Here is a 27,993-nt window from a genome sequence, read left to right as displayed (position 1 = left end):
GCGTATCATGGCCGGAAGTTGTGTCCGAGTTGACCCTCCGTGTGTGGAGTTCACAGATGTCAGGGTCGGACAGGTTTACAAAGTGACACTTACGGCAGTAAATTCTGGGAAAAACTCGAAGAAAATCGTTTTTGAGACGCCCACCTCAAAGGTAATGTAAACATGAATTACTATACATTATTATAAATTAACGTCATATTGGCTAAGATTGAAGCAAGGCGTCTGGACTTGTAGAGTTTTCTAGAAGACGTTTCACTGCTCATCCAAGCAGCTTCATCAGTTCTAACTGTTTGGTGGGGAAACATGGTTTATATGTGGTTACAGACCTATGTGGGTGGGTCTGGGTAAAAACTTAAAAACTTAAAAACAATAGCACTAAATGTTTCCATACTTACCTGTGATGTTCTGGCTGACTGGGCCAGGTGAGTCTAACGACTGGCTAACGACTATGAACCTGCCGGAGGGGGACTGGTTGACAGCCCTTTGTTCTTACTGTGAGTATGTGTAAACTTCCTGGGAATGGAAGTTTCATAGCCGTTAGCCAGTCGTTAGACACACCTGGCCCAGTCAGCCAGAACATCACAGGTAAGTATGGAAACATTTAGTGCTATTGTTTTTAAGTTTTTTAAGTTTTTACCCAGACCCACCCACATAGGTCTGTAACCACATATAAACCATGTTTCCCCACCAAACAGTTAGAACTGATGAAGCTGCTTGGATGAGCAGTGAAACGTCTTCTAGAAAACTCTACAAGTCCAGACGCCTTGCTTCAATCTGCTCTACGTATGATGACCTGGATGACTGAGAATCTTCATCAACACGTCATATTGGCTAGTGCCATATTAGCATCACGACTAATGTTAATGTTAAGGCTAGGTTAAGAGCTATTAGCAGCTCCTGGCTGTCTTAAATGTGTCATATCTTCCTTTATAAATATACTTTTGGATTGATAGGTAGTGTGGTGACTCTCAAAACCAACCATTATTATTATTATTATTATTATTATTATTATTATTATTATTATTATTATGAAATTCCCTCCCTCTTGTGATGCTAGGCCAAGGGTGAATATTCAGAGGTAGCTGATTTGTTGCACAGTTCAGTGACAGTTTGTATAGTAAGTGCCACGTTTTCTAAACAGCAGTAAAAATCTGTTTGCAATCACAGAAAGTTGAGGAACTAGCAAACTCTGTAAATGCAAACCGGCGGCATGCGTCTCTCATCCTTTCTCCTGCAGGTGTTTAAGTTCAAAGAATGGACACAGCAGAGGCCTGTTGTGTTGGCTCCTGGTCAGTGCATCAGGAGCCAGCTGGAGTTCACTCCTGTGAAAGAAGAGGAGGTCAGAGACCATCTTCTGATTCATATAGATGATTCGGAGACCATGAAAATCCCCCTGTTAGGGTGAGCGTACCAAAAATGTATAGTAAATATTTTTCTGTGGTGTTTTTTTTTTGTTGTTCTCACACACACATCTCCCTGTTTCAGGTTTCCCAGGGTGTGTTCCCTCTTCATGGACTCAGTCTTAGACTTTGGCTGTATAGTTGCCAGCAGCCAGGTGATCAGTAAACATCATCCCATAACCAACCAAGGATCTGCACCAGGTAGAAGATGAGCACTCTTACACTGCAGCTAACCTCCCCGACCAGGATCCTCAATCCAGACAATGTGTGTGTGTGTGTTGTTTTCCTTGAAGGTGTGTTCCAGATGCAGTACAGTGGAGATCCGTCACTCAGCATCTCACCCTCCAGTGGAGTAGTAGCTGCTGGCTCCACCCAGTGGCTGAAAGTGGAACTGTGCACAGACAGACCCAGGCTGATTGATGAGAAGGCTCTGTATGTTTTTTAAAACAATTAAATGTTGTGTTGTAGGTTATGTGGAAGATTTGAGTAGCCCTGTCTCTCTCTGTTTCAGGGTAAAGCTCCGGAATCGTCCTGCTGTTGTTCTCAGTATTAGAGCTGAGGTGGTGGACCAGCACCTTGAGGTCTTTGACATGCAGGTAAATCCACCATTAACACTCATAATGAAACCTTTTCATGCAGCTCTTGTAACATATTTGTGTCGTGTTATCTGCAGGGGAATCCACTGTCCTGTCTGTGGTTTGGACCTATGTACTTTGGGACATCTTGTCTGCAGAATGTAGTCCTGAGGAACAACTCACCCCAGGCATGTGACTGGGTGTGTGTGCTCCAGGACACTGCTGCGGGGACAGAAGTGGTGAGTGACTCCCTCAGGAAACAAAAGGAGTTTGTTGTAAGATTTTAAAAGTACAGGCAGTGACTGTGATGGCCCTGCAGGGAACAGACCTTCAGAAGAGCACAGACGCCGCCCTGCTGGAGGGAATGCAGAGGTGCAGCCCAGTCACGCAGGACGCCTCTAAGATTGTGGCGTGTGTCCCTAAACAGGGTCGGCTGGGTCCATATGACAAAACCACTGTGGCTGTGCGCTTCAGCCCCATCTGCAAGAGGTAGATTATGTGTGAAAATCAAAGAATTACATCACAGATGTTCAGCCAAAGCTTGTTCCTGTTGTGTTCAGTCATCAGTCATTTGAAAACATTTGTTACTGGAAGTTAATCAAGTGTATTGTAGAAATGTAAATAGGTTGTTTCTCAACAAATTATTTGAACCGGGAGATAAAAAAAAAAAAAAGGTAGTTTCTCCCCGTCGGGGAATCGAACCCCGGTCTCCCGCGTGACAGGCGGGGATACTCACCACTATACTAACGAGGAGGTGGTGAGGGAAGCAGCCAGATAGTGCGTATTAATGCCTGAAATCCCTCTGTCCTCATATCTAGTGTTACTGAAAGGAGGAAGCGTGATGACCGTGTCAGCCAGCAGGACTACTGTCTCTTTCTGCTGTTTGAGTCTGTGGGAAGCAAACATGGCTTCACTCGCCATAATGGTACATACAGCCATTTATTTAACGCTGCATAAGTGGGGTGGGAAGGTAACAAACTGATCACTGGCTGAATTATTTAATGATTCTGTGTTTTGTCTGTGTAGCTGACAGCAGCGTGGAGCTGGCAGTGACAGGCTCCGGACTTCCTGTTTATTTGGTGCCCAGCCCCTCGCAAAGATTTAACTTCCACAGCTGCGTGATGGGCCAACGTGTGGAACTTCTGTGTGTGCTTCAGAACTTCTGTCCTCTGCTTCCTGTCCGATTCTGCTTTCGCAAATTAGCACACTTCCACACCAAGCCGTCCTCGGGCACCATTGCTCCTGGGCAGTGCCAGGTAAAGGACGGTTATTGATTCGTATACTGAGCAGCTCGGTAACATGAACATGTTTATTCTGTCTGTTCTTCAGGATGTAGTTTTGTCCTTCAAAGCACAGCAGCAGGGGAGCTTCCACATGTGTCAGATAGTGGACGTGTTGGGTCATGTTGTCTGTCAGAGGAATGAAGAAGACACCACAGAGGATGTTACTGAGCTGGAGCTTTGCAGCTTCCACACCATCACTCTACACCTGTCTGCTGTCTGCCACAGTGAAACAACACACACACGGTCTAAGCTAAATCCTGGTGAGTATGAAACCTGTTAAATTATGCATAGTTAACAGAAGTGTGAGCAATAATACAGATAAAAAAAATCATCATTTCAATGAACTCATTGGCCTTCTTGACACATTACAGCAGCCGTGCAGGTCCTGGCCCCTCTGAACAACGAAGCCTTCAGAATGAGGCCGGCCACTTCACAGTGAGTCTGCTAGGAACAACTAGATATATGACTTTTATATACCTGCAGCCTTACCTGCTACATCAGTGGCATCCTGCTGTTGTTGTTTCTGCTGTCCTCAGTCCGGACTATGCTCTCACTGAGGAGGACAAAAAGCTGAGACGCCAGCATCGACAGATTTACACTGACTTCATCAAGCAACTCAAACAAACTTGCCGTCAGAAGATCAAGGAGAGGTTGGTGCAGATGGTGGACTGAGACACAGTTTTTCCCACATTTCTTTGCAACATGTTTATTTTGAATTTGCCTGTGTTGGTTTATAGACAGCAAGAAAAGCTGGAGGGCAGTATTGATATTGGGATTGTTCCTTCTCACGGGCTTGTCCCTCCCACGCTCTGCATCAGTGATCTGGAGGTCTCTGAGCCCAAACTGGACCCCAGCTACACCTACCCAGAGAAAAAATGCAAAGCATCTTTAAAACAGAACACCAGCAGCCAGGTAAGCTCAAAGGTGTCTCAGAAAGACATTTTTAATTATTTACATGTTGTTTTGTTTACATTTTTTTGCAGGTTTCTGAGGTAATGGATGCAGTTCCCTCTTCCAGCCAGGAGGTGGCAGACTGTAACAGGAGTCTTACAGCTCAGGAGTTCTACCAAGTTGTCATAGGTTGGACTGCACAGATTCACCAGACATGGAAAACAAACAGCACTTCTACACCACACAAAGTCCCAGATAACCATCTGCCTCCTCCTTCATCAGGTCCTTTATCCGTGGACTTCGGCAGAGTGTGTGTGGACTCGGTGTGTGTTCAGAAGCTGGAGCTGGTTAACCACCTGTCAGCTTATGTTCGGGTGCAGCTGGAGGTGGATCACCCAGAGCTGCAGGGCACCTCACCCCTCTCCTTTGTCCTGCCGCCTCACTCCCACAACACCTCACCCCTGACGTTTCAGAGCAGCAAGCTGGGTCCTTTCTATGGGTCGGTGGAGCTCAATTTAAATACATAAAAAATCAACGATGATACATCAAGCGTATGTTTTTCCTTTTCTGCAGGCCTGTGTCCTACTCTGTAAACCAGCGGCACCAACGGCCTGGTCAGATCCTTGTACAGGCCCAGGTTGTCCCCTTTGCTCTGGAACTGTCCACCAACCTGCTGGTTATCCACCCCATCCCCAGTCTGGTCAGCGCATCAGGCTACAGGAGCTCAGTCACCCTTAGAAACCACTGTAACCACGCTGCGGAGTTCACATGGAGACCAGTCGTCACTGAGAACGGCATCCTGTTCTCAGTCCGGCCTGCTAAAGGTACTGCTTTGTTAACATTTAGTTGTTTATTGAAGGTGTCACAGTGGATGCTGATCCAGCCCCCCCCCCCCCCCCCCCCCGTCTCTGCAGGGGTGGTGGAGCCTCACAGGGACTTGGACTGCGAGGTGGTGTGGCATCCATCATTCTCATCTCCATCAGAAGGAGACTTTGACCTCTGCGTCCTCAAGGGGAACATACAACGGCTGCACTGTGTGGCCAAGGTCAGCGGGATTCCAAAGAAATGCTTTAGTTGGACTTCTTCTCCTGTGTTGTGTTGTGTTGTGTTGTGTGTAAAACATGCTGTTCCCCCTTCAGGTTGGACCCACCAGTGTCCATCTGGCAGAAAATCGGGTCGTATTTGGATCAGTGCCTCTCAACATGCCTTCTATCAGGACTGCAGTCTTACACAACACAGGACAGAACCATGCCTACTACCAGGTGCCCTCACGTACACGCACACATGCACTGTCTTTGTTTTTTATAGACCAAAAAAACAGCCCGTTTCTTTACTTACTTGTCCGTCTGTCTGCGGCAGGTTTCAGATGTGTGCCCTCTGCCTGGCATGGTGGTGAATCCACCCAGCGGCGTGGTGCCCAGCAGGGGACATGCTGTGCTCAGAATCCACTTCACTCCAGACTGTGCCATCAAATTTGACACCAGGGTCAAGGTGAGAAAAAGATGAAAATGAAGACGGATAGGCCTGCTTATTGTCAGACGGATCACTGAGCGTGTGTGTGCGTGTTACAGATAGCTCTGAGGAAGATGAAGGCCATCGAGCTGAGAGTGGGTGGATGTGTGGAGCCCCCGAACATAGACTTTAGTGTGGTGAGTGTGTCTGTCTTCATTATGCATGTCAAACCACGGCAGGAGAGGACCCCCCCTGAGTCATTCTGTGTCATTGTTAAGTTTCTGGAGACGTCATAATGACTTAGATTAATAAGATAAAAGAACTTTGTGTCCATGCGTGTCTTTGCAGACAGCAGGAGGTTTGCGTTGTTCAAAGTAAAGCAGTCAAGGATAGTTTGCTTCATTCTTTTCATTTATATTTGCTGTAGCGGTGGAGGTGATAGAACTGGGACTCTGAAACTTCAAGGGTGGAGCTGGCAGACAGACCCAGTGTGACCCTCTGATATTTATGATCCTGAAGTGGTGTGTAAGGCCCCATTCACACTGGGGAAAAATGTGGCTTAAGCAGGATTTGGCCACATCCAGATCAATCCAGATGTGTTTTTTTCTGAGTGTGAACACCTCCAATCCGGCTGAATCCAGTTTGATTTCAAGCCTGCTAGATCCACCCTCGAGAGGTGGATCTAGCAGGATTGGCTCAAATGTGGCTCAGGTGTGAACGCAAATGTGGCTAGCGAATCCGGCTAGCCACATTATTAGCCATATAACGAGGCGCCACCTAGTGGTTTGGAGAACAGCAAACACGCTGGATGAAGCCGGATTGAGTGCGGACACAACTGTGTGCTAGCCAGAATGACTCTAGCTGGAATGACTTTCTCCAGTGTGAACGGGGCCTAATTGGATGATTAAGGCCCCGTTCACACTGGAGAAAGTCATTCCAGCTAGAGTAGGATTGAGCCCAAACAGCCTTTAAGCTGGATGTGTTCAGACCTATTTTCAAATCTGGCTAGCACACACTTGTGTCCGCACTCAATCCGGCTTCATCCAGCATGTTTGCTGTCCTCCAAACCACTAGGTGGCGCCTTGTAATATACAGAGTACGTTCACGCCATGGTAGGACCGCATGTGCGCATGTGTCATGCCCCCCGTGTCACGCCCCGTGAACCGGAAGTAGCAGATCGCTAACCAGAAGTAGCATGTCGCTAGCCGGATTCGCTCGCCACATTTGCGTTCACACCTGAGCCACATTTGAGCCACATTGAAATCAAACTGGATACAGCCGGATTCAAGATGTTCACACTCAGAAAAAAATCACATCTGGATTGATCTGGATGCGGCCAAATCCTGCTTAAGCCACATTTTTTTCCCCAGTGTGAACGGGGCCTAAATGTCTCAAGCCTTGTTTTAATGCAGACTGTTTGTCCATCAGTCCCGTTTCCAGTTTAACGGAGTCCACGTCGGTTCTCAGAGAGCGATACCTTTCAGTGTAACAAACTGCTCCTCAGCTGTAGCCCGGGTCACCATCGACCTGTCCGAATATAAGGACTTCTCCGTCCATCTCTCTGAACCGTCAGCAAGTACGAGCCACAACACAGTGGAGTGTTGATTTATTGCTGTATTGTAGTGTCTGTGTGTGGGCTGTTGCCTGGAACGTGTTTCTGTGCATTTTTTATGAGCAGAGAGGGTGCCAGGTGTGAGTGTCATGGAGGTGCAGGGCTGCCAGACTGTGAAGTGCTCCCTCGTCTTTGTTCCCACTCAGGTTAGACAGTGTAAAACATCTCTCAGAAATGTATAAAAAAAATTGGTTACACGCTGTTATACGCTGATAAGCTGGTATATATATATCCTCCTACAGATAGCCACCTATGAGTTTGACCTTCCACTGACGGTCAATGGAGTAAGATGTCCTCCTGCTCCTCTGTCTCCATCCCTCTCTCCGTCCTCCTCACCCACCTCCTCCTCTTACTCAGTGGCAGCCGGCAGCATGAAGCACACGGTCAAACCGCTTTCCTACTGGGTCCCCATGGCGACACAGCAGCCGTGCATAGAGGCTACAGGTGTGTGCCTTATGAAATAGTTTGAAGTAGTTCTCGCAGGGACAAAGAGTGATGTTTTTCGTCTTTTTCAAATGTTTTCAGTGCTCTCCGCCCCGCTGGAGATGTCCCCCTTAAGCCTGCAGTTTCATGTGGGACCACAGTCTGACACATACATTAAGGTACCACCAATAACTCCCTCTTGATTCTTTCCCTTGCTTTTTCTATGTTTTAATCTGACACTAATAATATGAGTGCGTGTGTCTCTGCAGAAAGTTCAATTGAAAGCAGCGTGTGAAGAAAGCCCGTGCTGGCGTGGGGACATCGGGGACCGTGTGCACTGGTGGTTTGACTGCAGTGCAGCAGCAGCAGGACAGGCACGGGACAGAGAAGAGAGGCCGATATGTGTGGTGTCTCCATCCTCCGGCAGTCTGGGGCCCAGCCAGTCCATCTGCTTGGTGGTCAGCATCAGGCCTGAGGCTTTCAGAACAGGTGATATACACAAATGATAAATGACTTTGCCCTCTCAAACAGGGTCATGTTTTACCCAGAGATAGTCAGTGAGACTTGCGCTTGCTAAAAAAGGACTTCCCTGTCTTCCAGGTTCTGTAAAAGTGACCAGACTGTCCCTCCCTCTTTACCTGAGAGACATTGGAGCAGACCAGCCATACAGAGAGCTGTCAGTGACTGTCAGTGTCACTCTCCAGCTTCCCAGTATCACCGCCCACCCTGCCCAGATTCTTCTTACTCCGGTGCCCCTGCAAACCACCACAGAGACCACAGTCACCTTGCTGGCTGCTGGGTATCCAAGGTTGGCTCCAACAACGTTGTGTTTTCTCCATATTGTTTGATCCTTGTTTGAAAATTTTACACAGAAAGAGCTGCCCTGTGACCCAGCTCGAGCTGTCAGCTCTTTGTGTAGGCTGAGCAGTAACAGTGATAGATTTTTTTATTGTACGTACGTTTCTCTGGCTCGCAGCAACCCGCCATCTGTGTAGAGCCGTTCAATGAATGCGGAGGAAACAAAAGCTGCGCTCATAAACTGACTTCATTATTCATTTCAGTGGGGTTTTTATCAATCAAGCCAGCACTCATTAACTAGCAGGTCTGCAGTCCATGCTGGATTTCGCTTACATTGTGAGCCAACAAGCTAATCCACATTCCTTAGTGCTTTGCATTGTTGTTCAGATTTCAGTGGACAGAAATCTGGCTGCACTCATACAGTTCTGGCAGTGTTCTCTGTCACACAGTCCCATGACTGAGATGAGGGACGCAGCACATACCTCCTCCAGAAAACACATGCGACTACATGCAGTGGTTACTGTGCATACTGGACAGAGGATGAGGGCAGTTAGACTATTCTCTCTACTCAAACACTAAATCCAAACTGTTTCTGTTGGGTTTTTGGAACTTGAGAACACTGCCTCTACCCCACTAAAATGAGTCTAAATACCTAAATGAGCGCAGATGTAGAGAGGAAAAACGGCCCAAAAAGATACGAATTATTCATCAACGAAAATTAAAGCCAACAGGAAATAAACCTGGCTCAGAATTAAAGCTTCATTTATCACCAAATCTGCTTTTAGTCACAGAAAAAAAACAAAGCAACAGCACAAGGATTAATGCACACTCTGCTGTGCTCCCCTAAAGAGTCATAAATCAGATACAAATAATGCAGAACGTTGCTGCACAACTGCTGACTATAGGTAGTTACACAAGTACAGAGACTTGAATGCACCGACCTGTCCTGATCGGTTATAATAGTCATAACGATTTGTTGCGGTCTGCAGTGGAACATGTGTCTCAGCTGAGGTGGATGAGCTGCAGCTGGAGGACGGGACAAAGATACAGCCCTTCTCTCTCATCTTTCCCGAGGGCAGCACCATCCCTGCCCAGGACCATGACCAGGTACCCAGAACAAACAACTTTACTATGGAAGCAGTCCAAACAAGAGAATCAGCCTATAAGAGTGTTCTTTTCAGTCAGACCAGTGTTTTTTGTGTTTTTTTTTAACCTTGACTCAACATGTTTTTCGACTGCTTCCTGCAGTCTTCCTCAGAAGTCACATGATGTTACCGGTGACGTGTCTGCCAGCTGATTTTATGCAGGTTGTGGCGCCATTCTCCCACTACTCCAGGTAGTAGGGGAACAGCGCCACCTGTAGTCCGGCTTCTTCAGTGCTGTGTCCCAGGTGTGGGACCAAGCGGCAACCTTCAGGGCTCAGACTTGAAGCCCATGCGGAAGTGTCAAAACTTGTAATTCACGCCGCAACTGCTGGGGGCTGGCTCCAAAAGCGAGTAATTTCCCATAGACTCCCATGTTAAAATGGCCGACTTCACAGCAGAAAAAAACATGTTTACAGCCTGGTACAAAAAACCACTCTGGTCTCAGATGATAGGTTCTCTTCTAGTGTCAATTGTAGGGGGGGTGAATTTTTTTACAACTCATTCGTTTCAATGGTATTCGGACTTAAAATTACGCATAATTATGGGTGTTGCCACTTGAGTGACAGACGGTTGACGTATCCCAACGTGAGTTTCCTGCTTCCACGATCACGCGCCCCCCTAAACCCCGCTCATGCTCCCCCTTTTTGTCCATATTTGGAGTTTTGGCGGACGTGACGCTGCCAACATGGCGGCGGTCATCAACGTCCTGGAACCTCCCACCGAGCCTCAGAACGGCTCTTCAGAAACAAACGGGTGACGTCACGGAAGCTCTGTCCATAGTTTTTACTGTCAATGTGTGGGACAGCAGTCTGGTCTCCTCAGGACAGTGTTCCAGGTGTGGGACAGTGTGAAAGTCCCATCGATTTCGATGGCTTCCTTAATCCACCGTTTGAACTTGTTGTCCTCGTTGCCGATTACTTTCGCCCCATCCCAGTCCATAATGTGTCTTTCCCTTTTGCAGTGTTCCGAGATTGCTGATTTCAGGTTTTCTTCTTGTGCTTTCTGTTTTGTTGCCCTCATGCTCATCCCAGCTCATTCCTTTTCACATTCTGTTTTATGTTCTTTTTTCCGTGTGCTGAAGGATCTTCCTGTTTCGCCGATGTATGTTTTATTGCAAGACAGGCAGGGTATTTCGTATATGGCGTTGCATTTATTGTCCGGTTCGATCTTGTCTTCGGGGTGCACCAGTAGTTGTCTGAAACAGTAGCAAGTAGCAGTCGAAACATGTCGAGTCAAGGTAAAAAAAACACTGGTCTGACTGAAAAGAATACTCTTATGAAGACCAAATGAACCTTGTGGAAACAAGAGAATCAGCCTTTTGTTATTCTCCCTGCACCAACAGGAAGCCTGTGCTGCCTCTCTGCCCTGCAGTGTGTCATTCTGCTCCACTGTGCCTCTGTCCGTCTGCACAGCCATCACCCTCACCGACCACCTGCACAACAGGTAACCCTGTCATGTGTTTGAGAGAAACACCACTTCTTCCAGGTGTGAACGGATCAGAATTTGGTGGGGTAAATGTGACTTTTGCTTTTCTTTCTCAGGTTTCAGATCAGGCTGTGTGCCTCCGCTGACAGCTGTCTGTTGACTGCCTGGCCGTATATGGCGCTGCACCAATCTGAGCAACACATAGTTCTCAAGACAGGTACCGTATAACACAACAATGATGTATGATGCGGTACGCGGGGACCTCTTTTAAAAGTTCATAGTGGGTGACTCTCATTCAGGGACCACAGCTGTGGAGGCGGTCCTGCAGCGCTGCCACACATCGAGTCCCGCCGCCTCTGTCCTGTCTTCATCGTCCTCTTCATTTGAACACAACAGTTCCAGTAATAGAAACTCAGGTCAGCAAATGATTTAGTAACTTCTTTCTGTGATTTTCTGCATGACCCTCAGTGATGTACACTTGTGTGCTGCAGACTCCTTTTCAGACAGTGACAGTGTGGGCAGAGAGGCCAGCGGGGACACAGACAATCACCCAAGCAGAGACACTCTGCCCAGCCTTGGCGTCCCAGAATTTCTCGTCGCCAACACAGATGAAGGACTGTACCACCAGACTGTGCTTCTGGCAGTGGAGAGGTGGTTCAGTCTGTTTGGATGGCCAGGTGGGCCACACCCTATCACTGTACCGCACACGCTCAGAAGGTGGGACATCAGGTTATCCAAAAAAAACAAAAGGTCCTTCTTAAAAGGCTGACTTCTTCTTCTTCTTCTTCTTCTTCTTCTTCTTCCTCCAGAGTGGTGGAAAAAATTCAAACAGACCAATCCAGTGGACGCACTTACCGCGTCAGTCAAAATACAGATTCAAGGTGGGTGAATCGTCACAACATTACACAACCTTTGACGGGGAGATAACATTCATGTGTTTGTTGTGCGCAGGGCTGTGATGGACATGCTTCATCACTTGACGGGCAGACAGATCCCTGGTATTCCTCACTGTCAGACATTTTCCAGTGACACAGCTGAGCGCACTAATCAGCTGCTGCAACAACACGAAGCAATGCTGGCTTTTCTCCGGTTGACCCCACACACACACACACGCATTAAGTGCTATCTACACTTAAAAGAGACCATTCATTACAGAACGCTGATGAGCTGCCTTTTGGTTTTCAGGCTGCAGGGAGCCTCCTTGTGTCACATCAGACCAGAGTACCTGCTAGATGTAACGGAGTTTAAACACTGGTGCTCTCTGCAGGTGCACATGCATGCATGCACACAAATGATCCCTAAGCCCGGATTTATATTGCATATCTTCTGAATAATACTGCATGTTTTTTTTTTTGCAGTCGGACAATCTGCCGCCAGCTCTTAATTATAGCCATATTGACTACGAGTCTCTGAGCAAGCGATCCTGGACCGACGTGCTGCTACAAATGTACAAGGTGAAACCATTGACAGTAAAAACTATGGACAGAGCTTCTGTGACGTCACCCGTTTGTTTCTGAAGAGCCGTTCTGAGGCTCGGTGGGAGGTTCCAGGACGTTGATGACCGCCGCCATGTTGGCAGCGTCACGTCCGCCAAAACTCCAAATATGGACAAAGAGGGGGAGCATGAGCGGGGTTTAGGGGGGCGGGCGATCGTGGAAGCAGGAAACTCACGCTGTGATACGTCAACTGTCTGTCACTCAAGCGGCAACGCCCATAATTATGCGTAATTTTAAGTCAGAATACCATTGAAACGAGTGAGTTGTAAAAAAATTCACCCCCCCTACAATTGACACTAGAAGAGAACCTATCATCTGAGACCAGAGTGGTTTTTTGTACCAGGCTGTAAACATGTTAATTTCTGCTGTGAAGTCGGCCATTTTAACATGGGAGTCTATGGGAAATTTCACCGCTTTTGGAGCCAGCCCCCAGCAGTTGCTGCGTGAATTACAAGTTTTGACACTTCCGCATGGGCTTCAACTTTGAGCCCCGAAGGTTGCCGCTTAGGTGAAACTCTTGCGTCCCTGTCTGTTATCTTACACTGCTTTCTGAACACATTTAAATACTAAAAGATGTATGTGTAAGGAGCTGAACTGCACCTAACTACTCCTCTGCACAGGTACTGGTGTTGCCTCGTGTGTCAGAGAGCGACCTGAGCACACCTGTGATGCACTCACACACAGACGAGATCCTCCCTATCAGCTCACAGCCCCTGACCAGTAACATCTATTCACCCTGGGAGCTCCATTTGCTCTCCTGGCTCAACAGGAACTACCAGAAAATGAGAGAGACAGCCTTCGGGGCAGGTAGGGGGGGGGTCACACAACATGCACAGATTGTGTATCCGCTGCATTGGTTCGTCTGTAATTTTTTGCCTGGTAATGATTTAAGGTGGAGCGCCGTCAGCACGCTGGATAGTAAACTTTGACTTGGACCTGACAGATGGACTGGTGCTGGCTGCCCTGCTGGCTGCGCACTGCCCTTACCTGGTGTGTCTTTGAGAGAGAGAGAGAGAGAGACTGATACTGTTATTGATGTGAAGAGTGTGTGTGTGTGTGTGTGTGCAAAATTTAAACTAATATCTGTCAAAACAGACTTTGAGCTCATTGACATCATCCAGATCATGTGACTGTGTTGTGCATTAGATTGAAAGCCACTTCCAGAGGATGTACACCACGACTAATAGCCTGGAGCAGAGCCTGCACAACAACATCATAGTGGCTCAGGTTTTAACCACACTTGGCCTCAACATAAACGTACAGGTAAACACCATGAAGAAGCCAGGTCAACTGAAAACATTGGTTAAGTATGGCATCAATCTGACAAAATCCCAACCTCTTTGTGTGTGTGTGTGTGTGTGTGTGTTTTTTAGCCCACAGACCTGACAGATCCTAATGCAGTACAGATGTTAATTCTGTGCGTCCACCTGCATGAGAGGCTACCTGAGTACCTGCCTGTACACACCATTACACTGTCAGGAAGCCTGCACCACACATTCAGCAAGCAGGTAACACACACACACGTTCTTAGGAGACATCCAGATTAAAAACGTACCTGGATTCCTTGTAAATCAAATTCTGGGGAGAGTGAAAAAGGTTTATTTAACCCTCATGCACTGTTCGGGACATTTTTGTCCTCTGAGAGTAATTTTTCTGTTTAATAACTTTGTCAATATGTGAACAAATTGAATCATTTTTGCTCAACAAGCTTAATTTTACATAAATTTTGTTAATATGATTTTAACATTTTTCATAGGTCAACAGTACACTGTGGGCAAATTTTACCCCCTTATGTGTTGTTCGGGACTCGTTTATTTTTTTGAAATTTTTTTGCATAGACCTTTTAATTAACTTCAGTTCTGATCAACAGTAGTGAAAAAATCATTTTCCCCCAGGATTTTAACCCTTTAATCACCAATTTCATAAGGGGTGGTGCTGAAAATTGGAAAAAAACACACAAAATGGCTCATTTTTAATAGAAAAGGTGAATGTGGACTGGGTTTTTTTAACCTTTATTACAGTCTTGGTCATGTCAAACATCAGTAAAAAAATTGACTTTATTGCATTATTAGTTTTTGCACAGCACTGGATTCCTGGTGAAAATGATTTTTTCACTACTGTTGATCAGAACTGAAGTTAATTAAAAGGTCTATGCAAAAAAAATTCCAAAAAATATATATCTGATATATTTTTAAAACCGTTAAAGTTAGGGGACGTTTTTGTCCCGAACAACACATAAGGGTAGTGTTTGCGAACAGTGCATGAGGGGTTAAGACCATTGGTATTTAATGACACACACAGACACACATAACAGGATTTTATACACATACACACACATTAATAGGATTACAGACACTCCCACACATGTACAAACAAGATTAGAAACACAGACACATTTTGTAATGATTCATGCCTCAAAGTCTAACAGAAGCAGTGTCAGTTCAGTAGTATTGTTTCCTGACAGCAGCATTAATGTGTTGTTTCTATTGTTCTGTGTTTTTGTGTGTGTGTGTGCTGAAGGTGAATCTGAAAAACCCGTCCTCTCAGTGTGTCAAATATCAGGCCCTGCTTTTAGGAAAGGGCGCGCCTCTCTTCTCCCTCCCCGATGGGTCTACTGTCACCATCCCTCCAAAGTAGGTTCCAGGGTGTGTGTGTGTGTGCGACTTATTTGTGTTTAATCACCTGTAGCTACAAATCTTGTCGGCTCATTGTGCATGCCTCTGCAGTCTGCATCGACGATTAAAACTTGGAGAGTAAGTGCTGTCTCTGCAGACCTGTGCCCTTCAAAGAACGGGGAAATTCAGTTTTGCCTTGAGACTGTACTGTAGCTCATTAAAATGTACCAGCGAGGCCTCTGTAAAAATAGCCCAATGTCCCATTTTAAAACCTCCTCCTAGAGATGCTGCCATTAGGTAGGAATGTTGTAGTAGAATCCTCCTGATTCTTTACTGTCATAATGTAGAAAATGGAGAGTTGTAAGTATAAATGGACTCCCAGCCTCTTCCTCCTGTTTGCCGTGTTCACAGATCGAGCAGCATCGTGACCGTCCAGTTCGGCTGCTCCTTCCTGCGGCCCATGGAAGCGGTGCTTCTGCTCGTCTCCAGCTCTGCTTCTGGCCTTCATTGCTCCGCTCTGGCCTTTAATCTGAAAACTCACGTCAGTCACATCACGCCCACAGTGAGTACAACTCACTAAAAGGGCACGGCTGACATGTCATGGTCCAGTTGCAGCATCTCTCGCTGACGTGTTTATCGTCCGGTGCCCGGCAGTTGCTGCAGTTCTAACAGAGTGTTTCTCCTTCAGAATACAGTCGAGTGTAAGACTCAGTGCTACCAACTGAAGGAGATCCAAGTGCCGCTCGTTAACACTTTCAACAAGGAAGCTAAGTTCAGGTCAGGGAATGAGAATGGAAATTCTAAATATTTCAAGTTGATAACATTGGTTCGACATATATTCCTGTTGTGTGTGTGTGTGTGTGTGTGTGTGTTTAGAGTGGTATTGGTGGAGTCCACTTACAACCCACTGAAGCCTGACACCAAAAAAGATCGCCTTGTTCAGCTGGCCTCCTCCACAGCAAGGTAGTACCACTCAGAAACACACATCGCTTTCTTCAGCATCATATCAGTGTAGAAGCTTGCTTGGCAGAAAGTTTTCCTCCTCCGCTCAGAACTCAGAAGTTGAGGTAAAGTATACGTTTGTTCCTCGGAGGGAGCTCTGGGTTGTCATTAGCAGTAGCTGGTGGTTTGTATGCATCTCTCTCCACCTGAGACGTCTTCAAAGCCGAACATCCCTGCTCTTCTTAACCGTCATTGTTGATATGAGGAGGTTTTGAATAGACTTGAGATCATCAGCAGTTCACCTGTGTAGTCTGATTTGCATTCACCATCAATGACGAAGAGTTTATTATTTCCTCCGTCTCCGCCTTTTTTTTTTTTTTCCAGTATGAAGACTTCAGACATGATCAGTCAGGAGGAGATCGAAAGTAAGAGCAAGAAAAACCTACCCGGATGGCTGCTGTGCGTTTGCAGCTCTAACAGCTGTATGTGTTTGCGTGTCTGCCCAGATGTTGAAGACGGCGAGTTTGTGAGTGCAGTGAGGAGTGTGTCTCTGAAGTCAGGCCAAGCAGACACGCTGAGCATCCACTACCTGCCTTTCTACCCACGGACCAAGCACTGCTCTGTGCTGCTGATCAGCCCACAGGTAAGTGCGTCTGTGTTTATTTTAAGTTGCATGTCAGACTTTGCATGTCTACTCTGTGTCCCTGCAGGTGGGAGACATGGTGTACATGGTTAAGGCCACGTCAGAGCTGCCGCTTCCTTCGCCTCTCACTGCCAGACCCAGTTCGAACATTGTCTCCATCGCCAATAATTCTGGTGGGGAAACCTGTCACACAAATGTTGCTGCTTAAAACATCACAGCACCAATATAATACAGATGTTTCCCCACTGATAGACACATCTGTGTGTGCCCCAGTCCTACGCCTGCAGTGCGCAGTGGGGCAGGTGTGTGAGGAGGTCCTGCACATCCCCCGGATCAATAACCTGTGGGAGCGGGCTCTGGCCACCTGGGGTCAGCAGCACATGAGCGCCAGTGAACGCAGGAGGCGAATTCTGACACACACTTTGCATAGCAGCACCGTAAGGGCAGCCACTGCTGCACAGAAGCTCTTCAGCCAGAAGGTACACACACACACACACACACTTAAGTTAAGACGTTTTTGTCCAGGTTTACATGCTGTCCTTTCGTCTTCTCGTTCTCTGTTAGGCCGAGCTGCCAAGTAAAGAGGTAGAATACAGCGTGGAGGTTTCTTTGCCAAAGTATTTCACTCTGCCCAGTTCTGTTAAAATCCCTGTAGAAGAGGACTCCCACTTACCATGGGAGGACCCAGCAGGTGAACGTCCACACAGCTGTGAAGTCCAGCAGTGCTGTAAAACAACCAGCGAGCTTGACCGAGCTCTATTGTTTGTAGATTTTGGCTGCGTAGACGTCCCCCTCCACTTCCAGGCTGACTCAGTGGGACAGTTTACATGCGAGGTGCTCCTGAGGTCATGGTGTGACACCAGGGTCTACATGCTAGAGGCTCTGGTCACTTCACAGGTACATTTGAGCTGATTCGGTACATTTCTGTGTGATTTTCTTTTGATTCCTATAGTTTCGAATTTGTGACCACAGAGAGAATCCATCTACTTGAACTTTAGTTCTCCCGCTCACCGCTCGGTCACGCAACACATACCGCTGGTGAGGGGCAACGGAAATCTTTTTGAATTCTAAATATCTATGACTCCTCAAAGAAGTGCAAACTAAGCACATCTCCTTCTCGCTCACAGCACAATGAGACACGTCAGGACTGGAAGATGCAAGCTGAAGTTTGTGGCGAGGGATTCTCTGGCCCGGACGTTTTAGACGTCCCTGCAGGGACAAAAACCTTTTACCCCCTCACCTTTCACCCGGCTGCACCGTACACTGTCATGGTAACGTCACTTTATTCTTCATTCATTCTTGTTATACGTGTACTGTCTCTACAGTGAGTGTGAGTATTTTACAAAAAAAGCCCACTCCAGAAATCCCCAGCCACCGAGGCTCATCCACCCAGTTCTTATATTTGGTCCTTTTTTTCTCATTAGCCTCCTCTGTTCCATCCTCCCAGGGAACTTTCAGCTCAAGTACATCCACTTATCATGATGCCTCAAAACACTGCCCGGCCTGTGTGGGCGTTAAGATGATGATGATATCTGGGAAGTTAAGCTTCCTCTGCAGCCAGCATCAGCTTCCACTGCTGTTGCACGCTGACAGTTTCTAAGAAGCACAGCAGACATTTTTGTGTTGTATTCTCTTCTTCCCCTATTTTGGGCTTGTTGGTCTCTGAAAGTGAGGGCAGTTTAACCCTCATGCACTGTTCGGGACATTTTTGTCCTCTGAGAGTAATTTTTCTGTTTATTTTGTCCATAACTTTGTCAATATGTGAACAAATTGAATCATTTTTGCTCAACAAGCTTAATTTTACATACATTTTGTTAATATGATTTTAAAATTTTTCATAGGTCAACAGTACACTGTGGGCAAATTTTACCCCCTTATGTGTTGTTCGGGACAAAAATGTCCTCTAACTTTAACGGTTTTAAAAATATATCAGATAAATATTTTTTTGAAATTTTTTTGCATAGACCTTTTAATCAACTTCAGTTCTAATCAACAGTAGTGAAAAAATCATTTTCCCCCAGGATTTTAACCCTTTAATCACCAATTTTATAAGGGGTGGTGCTGAAGATTGGAAAAAAACACACAAAATGGCTCATTTTTAATAGAAAAGGTGAATGTGGACTGGATTTTTTTAACCTTTATTACAGTCTTGGTCATGTCAAACATCAGTAAAAAAATTGACTTTATTGCATTATTAGTTTTTGCACAGCACTGGATTTTCATTTTTTCTCCCATTTTGTCCCATAGACTTCCATTATAACCACATGTTTTGACTGCACAGCCATGGCACTACATAATCATGCATTCTTGATTGTTGGTGGTTTACCCTGTTGGTAGGAGGTAACATTTGTGATTTTACCTCCTACCGGTAGTGTTTGCGAACAGTCCATGAGGGTTAAAGAGTGATTCAGCTGCTAGTGGTAAATGATTCTTCATCTTGTGAGCAGTAGGTGAAACAATCAAATATAAATGTTATCTATTAAAATCCTCTAGGTTTTACAGACAACTAGGAACATATAAAAATAGTTTGACCTTTTTTTTGTTTTACGGCAGCTAATGAAACCTTTTCTCAGTGTCTTTCTGTCTGGCCTCATTCCACAGGGCAAGCTGTCCTTGCACAATAACTGTGACGGCACTGAGCATCTGTTTACCCTCAGAGGAGTGGGAGAAAACCCCTTGCCAGTGGATCATGTGGTGCTACACTGTCCTGTAGGGAAGACCACACACACTCAGCTGGATGTCCCCAACTACAGCCAGCACAAACTCACCCTCGAGGTATCAGCACACACACACACAAATAAATCCAGAGCTGTTTTCTTTTCCCCTTTCTCGTACGTGTGTGATTACGTTCTCTGTCTTGTGTGTGCTCGTAGGTCGTGACAGACCTATCTGTTGTCAGTGGCACCCCTTCCCTGGAGATTAAACCCTGTCGCAGCGCTCCATACATACTGGCTGTGTCACCATGGAAACGAGGAAAACAGACAGGTGATTTTTTTTCCCCCTGCTGTGTGTTTGTGGTGTGTGTGGTATACCTTTAAAAAGCATATTTTCTAACAAAGTAGCTGATCATCTGCTCTTTTTTTTGCAGGCTGCGTCTCATTTGTAGAGAGTGATGACGTGCAAGAGCACAAAGGTAGTGTTGTTGTCATAATACACAAGGCTGAGAAGTGCAGACCCTGAGATATCTGTGTCTTTGTATTTGTGCATTCAGGGAGCGCATTCAAATCCTACGAAGTTACTTTCTCCCTGGAAATCATTTGTGAGCCAGCAGCGCCCGTCAAGGTCATAAACGTACAGTGTGCTGCTCAGGTATGAGAAAACCCCGAAAGTCTCCCCCCTCTACGCTTTGATCATAAAGATGCCCAGAATCATCAGAGTGGAAAAATCAAAAACAGGTGTCTTATCTTTGCCCCAGAGCTCCGTCGCCATAGAGATCCCTGTCAGTAACCCAGGAGGCGGGCTGCTGATGCTTGATGTGTGCCTAGAAGGAGATGACTTGAGCGGACCCGACCAGGTTTCAGTTCCCCCGCGGGAGACACTCGCCTACAAAACCACATTCTCTCCCAGCAGAGTTGGGAAGAACACGGGCAGGTGAGACTCGCTGCACTGAGGTTGACCCACCATCCTTAAAGAGAAGAGAAGTCAGACGTTCGCTAAAGGCTTCAAGAGGCTCAGAATTTAGAGTGGGGCTCAGTCTGTCGCAGGCTTTGTGTTTCCTTGCAGTGTACGATTAACCTCTCTGTACTTTGTCTGGTTCATAATAAGCCAACAAAGCCGGCCCCTCTTCATGTGTCTAAAGCAAGCGGCAACCTTTGGGGCTCAAAGTTGAAGCCCATGCGGAAGTGTCAAAACTTGTAATTCACGCCGCAACCACTGGGGGCTGGCTCCAAAAGCGAGTAATTTCCCATAGACTCCCATGTTAAAATGGCTGACTTCACAGCAGAAAAAAACATGTTTACAGCCTGGTACAAAAAACCACTCTGGTCTCAGATGATAGGTTCTCTTCTAGTGTCACTTGTAGTGGGGGTGACATTTTTTACAACTCGCTCGTTTCAATGGTATTCTGACTTAAAATTACGCATAATTATGGGCGTTGCCGCTTGAGTGACAGACAGTTGACGTATCACAACGTGAGTTTCCTGCTTCCACAATCGCCCGCCCCCTTAAACCTCGCTTGTGCTCCCCCTTTTTGCCCATATTTGGGGTTTTGGCGGACGTGACGCTGTCAACATGGCGGCGGTCATCAACGTCCTGGAACCTCCCACCGAGCCTCAGAACGGCTCTTCAGGAACAAACGGGTGACGTCACGGAAGCTCTGTCCATAGTTTTTACTGTCAATGGTCTAAAGCTGTTTCAGTTCCATCAGTAGTCACATCACTGTGTTATTTAAACCATGTTATGAATCAGTGGTTTGTGTTTTCTGCCAGTGTGCTGTTCCACTCGGAGCTGGTGGGGGAGTTCTGGTATCAACTGGAGCTTTATGCTCTCCCTCCTCCAGTCAGCGCACTGCCGCAAGCCTGCTGTCAGCTGGGCAAGTAGGTGCACACACACACACACACAGATGCAGGCCTGCATTTCACATTCACTCTAATAAAACTTGTTTCAGATGGACTGGGCTGAACATTCCCTTGGTGAACCCAACAGCCGAAGCGTTGGAGTTGATTGTAGCCAACAGTAACCTCAGAAACTTCGCACTGCAGCTGGACTCATCAAACACTGTTAGTACACACACTCTCACACGCGCTGGAGGGAAAGTACTGGCTGTTTATCTGGATTTACAGCAGCTGTGTTTGTCTGTGTCACACAGCTCACCATAGAGCCCCATTCATCCCACCAGCTCGGTGTCCATTTTACACCTTCATCCATCGGGGAGGGGAACCACAGAGCGAAAATCACCTTCACATGTCCTGAGGTGTGTGTGTGTCCACCACACATGCAAGCGTCTAGCGTCTAACGTTACATTAGACAGCGTTACTTTCTTTTTCTCAGTTTCAGGAATGGTGTGTGCTGTTGAGTGGGCGTGGCCTCAAGCCTGAGCGCCAGGAGCCTGTGAGCGTCTCCTCGGTGATTGGCTCCAGCACCTCTGTCAGCATTCCCTTCAGAAACCCCACCGACTTCCCAGCCACACTGAGCATCGCACTCACAGGTCACAGGCCCTTTCGTCAGCGATCCTGCTCTTGTCACGCGTGAGATGCGTTTCTGAATGTTTCTTCATGTTGCAGACATGGAGCCGAGCGGCGCCTCGATCTGCCGTGCAGTCACCGAGCTGAAGGGCTTCTCCGTCCCTCTGAGCCGCACTGACGGTTTGTTCACTGCCGACTTGGAAGTCAGAGAAAACAAGGAAAAACAAAAAGGCTGTTGACTGTTTGTCGTCTAACTTGGCTGCAGGTGTACAGATCGGTGAAAGGGAAACGTTTGATGTGCCTGTGTTGTTTGCACCGACCTCTGTGGAGCTGCAGCGGGCCTGGCTCTGCATCACAATGAAGCCCACCAATAACCGCAGCCTGGGTGACAACAGTAACTCAGAAGACACATGGTATGTGTGTGTTTCTGGCTTTACTCTCTTTTTGCTGTTTTCCAAACATTTTTTTTCCATAAATATTCACGTGTGACTGCTGCAGTAGATCCTGAATCAATTTCAGTTTCAGGCCAGAGCAGGAATCGTCGGCCATCTGCTGGATTCACCCGCTCTGTGGGATTCCCACGGAGGTTCCTGTCGGCGGCTCTCTGCTAGGAGTGGTCCGATGTGAGGTGGGCTGCCGGTCAGAAAAGAAAGTTGACGTGCAGCTCTCCGGATGTGTGCCGGGGACTAAAGATCGGACAGGACAAGAAGGTGATTTCTGATGGACAGAGGCAGAAAAAAATATGTTTTTTTTTTTACTCCACCTGCAGAAGAAATACAATCCATCCTGTGCACTCTTATCCAGTTACCTGGGTGGACACCGAGGACTTCCTGTGCGAGGTGCGTTCAGACAGTGAAGCGAAGCACAGCCTTTCTGTCTCCATCGAGTCGGCGAGGAGGGATCCTCACAACGGCATCGTTACACTCACCCTGCATCTGGCCTATGCTCCTCTCAGGACATCCAGGTTAGCAGCACTCATTCAGGGACAACATTTTGTGTCTGGAGATGTTCTGCAGCTTTTGATTTCAATCCTCTGGCTGTGAAAGATGTTAAAGTAAACAAGCATCTTGTACAAAGCAAACAAACATGCTCCAGCCTGCACATTGATACCCCGTTCACACTGGGGGAAAAAATGTGGCTTAAGCAGGATTCGGCCGCATCCAGATCAATCCAGATGTGTTTTTTCTGAGTGTGAACACCTCGAATCCGGCTGTATCCAGTTTGATTTCAATCCGGCTAGATCCACCTCGTGGGTGGATCTAGCCGGATTGGCTCAAATGTGGCTCAGGTGTGAACGCAAATGTGGTGAGCGAATCCGGTTAGCGACATGCTACTTCCGATTAGCGATGTGCTACTTCCGGTTCACAGGGCGAGACACGGGACAAAAAAACGCATGACGCATGCGCACACGCGGTCCTACCGCAGCGTGAACGAACTCTGTATATTATGAGGCGCCACCTAGTGGTTTGGAGGACAGCAAACACGCTGGATGAAGCCGGATTGAGCGCGGACACAAGTGTGTGCTAGCCAGATTTGAAAATAGGTCTGAACGCATCCAGCTTAAAGGCTGTCTGGGCTCAATCCTACTCTAGCTGGAATGACTTTCTCCAGTGTGAACGGGGCCTCAGAGAGACGGAGCAATGAGAGAAGCAAAACCACACACGCACAAACACGCAGGATGACACTGAATGCCTCAGAAGATAAAAAAAAAATACTCACTCAGAGAAATAAATACACACACACATGCAGGGAGACACACAGCTGTTTGCTGCTTCCTCTGCTGGGTGACGTACAGGCATGCTGCATGCTGTATCTCCTCTGCATTCATGTCCAGTTTAACCTAGAGCTTTATCAGTCTAAAGCAGCGGTCCCCAACCTTTTTTGCACCATGGACCGGTATCATGTAAAAACAATACTTTCACGGACCGGCACAGAAAAAAAAACAAAAAAAGAACAAAGTGCATAAACAGACAACTTACTCTTATTAGGGATGTCCCGATCAGGTTTTTTTGCCCTCAAGTCCTAGTCTGAGTCATTTGATTTTGAGTATCTGCCGATACCGAGTCCCGATCCAATACTTTCCGGACTCTCTATAAAGGCACTCATTGCAGCAAAGCCTGTGTGTGTGTGTACGTGTGTGTGTGTGTGTCGCGCTACCGCCACACTGGGAGATTTCACACACGCAGCATCGAAGTCTCGAACCCAGGACCTCTCGCGCCAAAAGCAGCTGTCATACCCCTACACTACAGGACACAGAACCACCCTGCACAGAAGTCATTAGCTTTGACAGCCCTGATAAATATATATCTGAGTCCTGATCGGGAGGTAATGTCCGATTCCGATCGAGTCTGAAATCACGTAATCGGGCCCGATTTCCGATCACGTGATCGGATCGGGACATCCCTAACTCTTATGCTTAATTAGTGGGAGCCTTTGAGCGTTCTCAGCAATGAGGCGGTCCCATCTGGGGATAATGGGAGACAATGACACCCGAAGCGTGTTTCTTATGTCTAGTCCACTCTGTAATTTTGTTTTGGCCGTCATTAATTGCTTCTGTCCTTCTTGTTCATGTTTTCTTCTTTCAAAAAACTCTTGTCTTTTAATGCAGGGTGCTCGGTCTCAAAGTTTTGAAGGCTTCGTTGCGAATTACCTGTTGCAATAAATCTGTATTTAGTTTGATTGCCATGGCAATCAAACTCTTGTTCTTCTACGTCTTTATTATTAGTTTGATTGCTGCAAAGCAATCAAACTATTGTTATTCTACGTCTTTATTATTAGTTTGATTGCCATGGCAATCAAACTCTTGTTCTTCTACGTCTTTATTATTATTATTATTCTTCCGTACGTTTTTTGGCTCAGCATATCTTCAGAATGCATGGGCCGATTCAAACCATTCAAACATCAAAAGATTCAGCTCATTAAGGACATTCCCGGAAACCTTCAATAATAATTACAAATATTATAATATTAAAAATATTAAACATTTTCCACCCTCAAATTAACATTGGAGTCAATGGGAGAGCCCTTCAAACCATGCATTTTGCAAAATGCTACTGCTCCTACAAATATTAAGTTAGAGAAACCATTCGAGGCTTAAAATACTTCCAACGTCTTGGTCTTCAAAAGTTGTATTCAGAATTTGGAAGTTCAGCTCCGTCTTCAAATGATAGGGGATTAAAGATGAAGTGGTTTTTGAGGTCTCTTCTGAGTTTAACATTAGTGTGTATTGCGTGGAATGTTGGGAGCTAGAGTGGGTGAGTCATCGCTCAGAGTGCGGGAGGGAAAAAAATTAAACCAGTTTTCTGCGTTTCTATCCTGCTGTCACGTCTGCACCTTTTGTCTGACAGGGATAATTTGGCCACCAGTTCGAAGGAAAAATGGTCTGGGTTCTGTTGGTGTCGGTCTTAAAACTCAACACCAAACAGTTTTGCCTGTAGATCGAGCTGTTCGGGGAGAGTGCCGGTCATTCCTCCATTAAGACATAATGTAAAACCAAAAACAGAGAAGCAGAGCTGCCATATTTTCTAACTCGCCGCCATCTCCACATCTTCGACATCCCAGACATAAAAATCGTACCAGTTGTAGAGCAACTTCTTGGGATTCTGACGGTGTTCTTATTTTTCGTCTAAAGTCTTCGGTTTGGAGAATATGAGACGTTGTTCGGAGGGTGGTTTTACATAGGAAATGCATTAGGAGGGGGAAAGAGAGCTGCAGTTAGGGGCAGCTCATAAACATTCCGGTTGCCATGGATGCAGGCAGGCAGGCAGGCAGGCAGGGCTGTTACCATGGTGACATGCTGACACACTAGAAGCATACAAAGCGGCCATATTTGTAGTCTTTATCAGACTTTAAGCATTATATCTGTCATATTGATCATCCTTCAGCTGTATACTACTTTTCCACATTCAAATCACACAGCCTGAGCTTCTTATAGTCTTATGGTATTATTCCACCCTCAGACCTTTCATATGGTATATTCACAGGCTATTCTTTAAGGTCGTGACTTCATACTGTTCTTGTCTTCAGCTGTTTCTCTTTCATATCTTCATAATATTAAAACATTTTCTACTTTTCCAGATAAGAGCTTCATCTTTCTAAATTCTTAACTGTGTTTCAGCAAATTAAGTTCAGATTGCAGATTCTCCAGCAATTCAGAGCAATCGTTCACATCAGCGTTCAAAGCAATGCTTCAGCTGCGGCAATCAAACTTGCATTTTCTTCAGGAAATGCTTTTCTAGTTTAAATAGGACTCCTGATATAGTCTTTTAAATGCAGGTTTCTTTTTCTTTGAAGGGGTAGGCTCCTCTTCTTCTGTCTCCTCGTTAGGCCTTTTCCCCTTTCCTAAGAAGCTCTCCAAAGACGTTTGTGTTTTATTCATTTTTGCTGCTTGTGGGCTTAATTTTGGGGCGCCGTATCCCGTGACCGAGACAAGCGTCTGGGCAGGTGCTTAAAGGCACAGGCGGATGAATCTGATGGATTTATAAAATGAAACAGCTTTCAGACTCAGATAATGAATAATATATGTTTTGCTCAGTCTTTCTGTGCGGCCCGGTACCAAATGACCCACGGACTGGTACCGGTCCCCCCGGCCCTGTGGTTGGGGACCACTGGTCAAAAGAACTTCCCTGATCCACGTGGTCCATCTGTGGTTAATAGGATACAAATGGTTTCCATGACTCATCCATCAAAGTCTTTTTTAATCAATATGTCTTCAGCGGTCTAGGTTTGAGCTGAAGGACTGTTGTGATGGATGCTTTTCCTTTGTTTTGATCATCTTTTCACTCAAAATGAATCTGTACCTCTCCTCTAATGTCCTCCGTACTGTACGCTGCATGTGGCACCCCTGCTGAGCGAGCAGCGCCTTCATCCATCAGCCCCCGTCTTCATCCGTGCAGTCCATTAATGAGGCGTGCCCCCGTAGAATCAATAACTCAGAAGGGCTAATGACTTCTGTATGAGGAAATGATGGGGGGGGGGGGGGGGGGTGTGGTGCTGCTAATAGGCTCCTCCATTATCTGCATGTTATTTTCTTTGCCGTGAGTGAAGAGACAAGGAGCATCATCAGCGAAAAGCAAGAATATTAAAGAGGAGTTTAGTGAATTATGTTTCTCAAGATAAATAGGAATTCTTAAATTACACTTTTCAAGATAAATTAGTGGAGGAACGCTGAGGGAAACAGGAGGAGAGGGATGCCCGGAGAACTTACATGTTATGTTCTGCAGCTCACTCTGATGTGTGTGTGTGTGTGTTTACAGCTCCTCTGGAGTATTAGCAGTGCAGTCTGTGTGTGGAAAAATGTGGGAGTTTCCCTTCAGGGTCGCTGCGACTGAGCCGCAGGTGGATGACGTCATCCTCACCGAGAGCACTCCTGTGGGCACGAGTTCAGCTGTGGGCTTTCGTCTGACCAGCACCACCAGGTGTGTGTGTGTGTTTTCTTTCTGTATTCTAATAATTGAAGACAAACCCCTGCTCTGCGTTTGTTGACTTTGTGTCTGTTTCAGGAGGTCTGAGCCGTTCACTGCGGCGTTCCTGCCGGGCAGCAGCAGCAGCGAGTTCTCAGTGACTCCAGTCTCAGGGGTGTTACCACCTGCCGGTTCTGCAGGAGCTCACATCACCGTGTTCTTTACACCCAGCTCCAGCAGCAAGACGCACACAGCGAAGCTGTCCATCCAGGTACTACGAAAGCGATTTAACTGTGTGAAAGATGCGTAAACATGGTGAGAAGACTGACAGCTGGCTCTAACGTTACAGGCAGCAGACATGCGGTGGGTTTATGAGGTGAGAGGGAAAACCCCTCATGGCTCCGCCCACACCTTCTCCACCAGCGACAGCTCTTCTGGTCCTCCCAAAGAACGGCAGAAAAACTTTGTGGTCCAGAACCTTCAGCTTCCCTCGCTGGCCAACTCGTCCCCTCTCAAACTCCACAGATAAAAAAAAAAACACAGATCACCTTTCTCTCCTTAGTGTGGGTCTAGTGCAGGGGTGGTATTTTTTTTTTGTCTCTCCAGAGAGTAGATGGGACGATGCAGTACAGCAGCATGGAAGACAAGGAGGGGTAGGACAGCTGACCTTTGCTGCCTTTGTTTAACCCTCATGCACTGTTCGGGACATTTTTGTCCTCTGAGAGTAATTTTTCTGTTTATTTTGGCCATAACTTTGTCAATATGTGA

At 46.5% G+C, this 27,993-nt stretch overlaps 1 protein-coding gene and 1 non-coding gene across 2 annotated transcripts; one reads left to right on the top strand and one right to left on the bottom strand.

Annotated features, from left to right (window-relative positions):
• The first annotated feature begins 7 nt into the window (after nt 1-7).
• Nucleotides 8-27,967, top strand: LOC114445017 (cilia- and flagella-associated protein 47-like). The gene is made up of 67 exons (XM_028419947.1): nt 8-151; nt 1,238-1,401; nt 1,486-1,601; nt 1,694-1,832; nt 1,912-1,996; nt 2,074-2,214; nt 2,295-2,464; nt 2,770-2,900; nt 3,002-3,231; nt 3,305-3,518; nt 3,630-3,693; nt 3,795-3,908; nt 3,996-4,170; nt 4,242-4,338; nt 4,432-4,648; nt 4,723-4,973; nt 5,064-5,194; nt 5,289-5,411; nt 5,509-5,640; nt 5,721-5,798; nt 7,030-7,177; nt 7,280-7,359; nt 7,456-7,657; nt 7,739-7,815; nt 7,906-8,125; nt 8,237-8,444; nt 9,424-9,541; nt 10,922-11,022; nt 11,121-11,221; nt 11,304-11,420; nt 11,496-11,721; nt 11,814-11,885; nt 11,956-12,093; nt 12,190-12,271; nt 12,363-12,458; nt 13,121-13,307; nt 13,393-13,490; nt 13,647-13,763; nt 13,874-14,008; nt 15,021-15,133; nt 15,527-15,677; nt 15,804-15,892; nt 15,992-16,078; nt 16,442-16,482; nt 16,564-16,700; nt 16,768-16,873; nt 16,953-17,179; nt 17,265-17,391; nt 17,470-17,597; nt 17,673-17,738; nt 17,828-17,971; nt 19,302-19,475; nt 19,574-19,685; nt 19,789-19,833; nt 19,912-20,009; nt 20,116-20,291; nt 21,128-21,235; nt 21,307-21,418; nt 21,508-21,612; nt 21,690-21,846; nt 21,923-22,003; nt 22,089-22,236; nt 22,343-22,533; nt 22,628-22,787; nt 27,079-27,240; nt 27,325-27,496; nt 27,575-27,967. The coding sequence occupies exons 1-67, from the start codon at nt 8-10 to the stop codon at nt 27,752-27,754; spliced, it is 9,036 nt and encodes a 3,011-aa protein (XP_028275748.1). The 3' UTR covers nt 27,755-27,967.
• Nucleotides 2,657-2,728, bottom strand: trnad-guc (transfer RNA aspartic acid (anticodon GUC)). The gene has a single exon. It is a non-coding gene; the product is annotated as a tRNA-Asp (tRNA).
• Nucleotides 27,968-27,993: the final 26 nt, after the last annotated feature.

The sequence above is a fragment of the Parambassis ranga genome, chromosome 2 (genome assembly GCF_900634625.1).
Source record: "Parambassis ranga chromosome 2, fParRan2.1, whole genome shotgun sequence".
In the NCBI taxonomy this organism is placed as follows: Eukaryota; Metazoa; Chordata; class Actinopteri; family Ambassidae; genus Parambassis; species Parambassis ranga.
This window is presented reverse-complemented; position numbering and strand designations above follow the sequence as displayed.

Bases quoted from the DNA above. Each gene is read 5' to 3' on its own strand.
- LOC114445017 (XM_028419947.1), top strand. From the start codon at position 8: ATGGCCGGAAGTTGTGTCCGAGTTGACCCTCCGTGTGTGGAGTTCACA. The intron at 2,215-2,294 runs GTGAGTGACTCC...ATGGCCCTGCAG, and splicing joins CTGCTGCGGGGACAGAAGTG to GGAACAGACCTTCAGAAGAG. The intron at 21,613-21,689 runs GTGTGTGTGTGT...TCTTTTTCTCAG, and splicing joins TCACCTTCACATGTCCTGAG to TTTCAGGAATGGTGTGTGCT.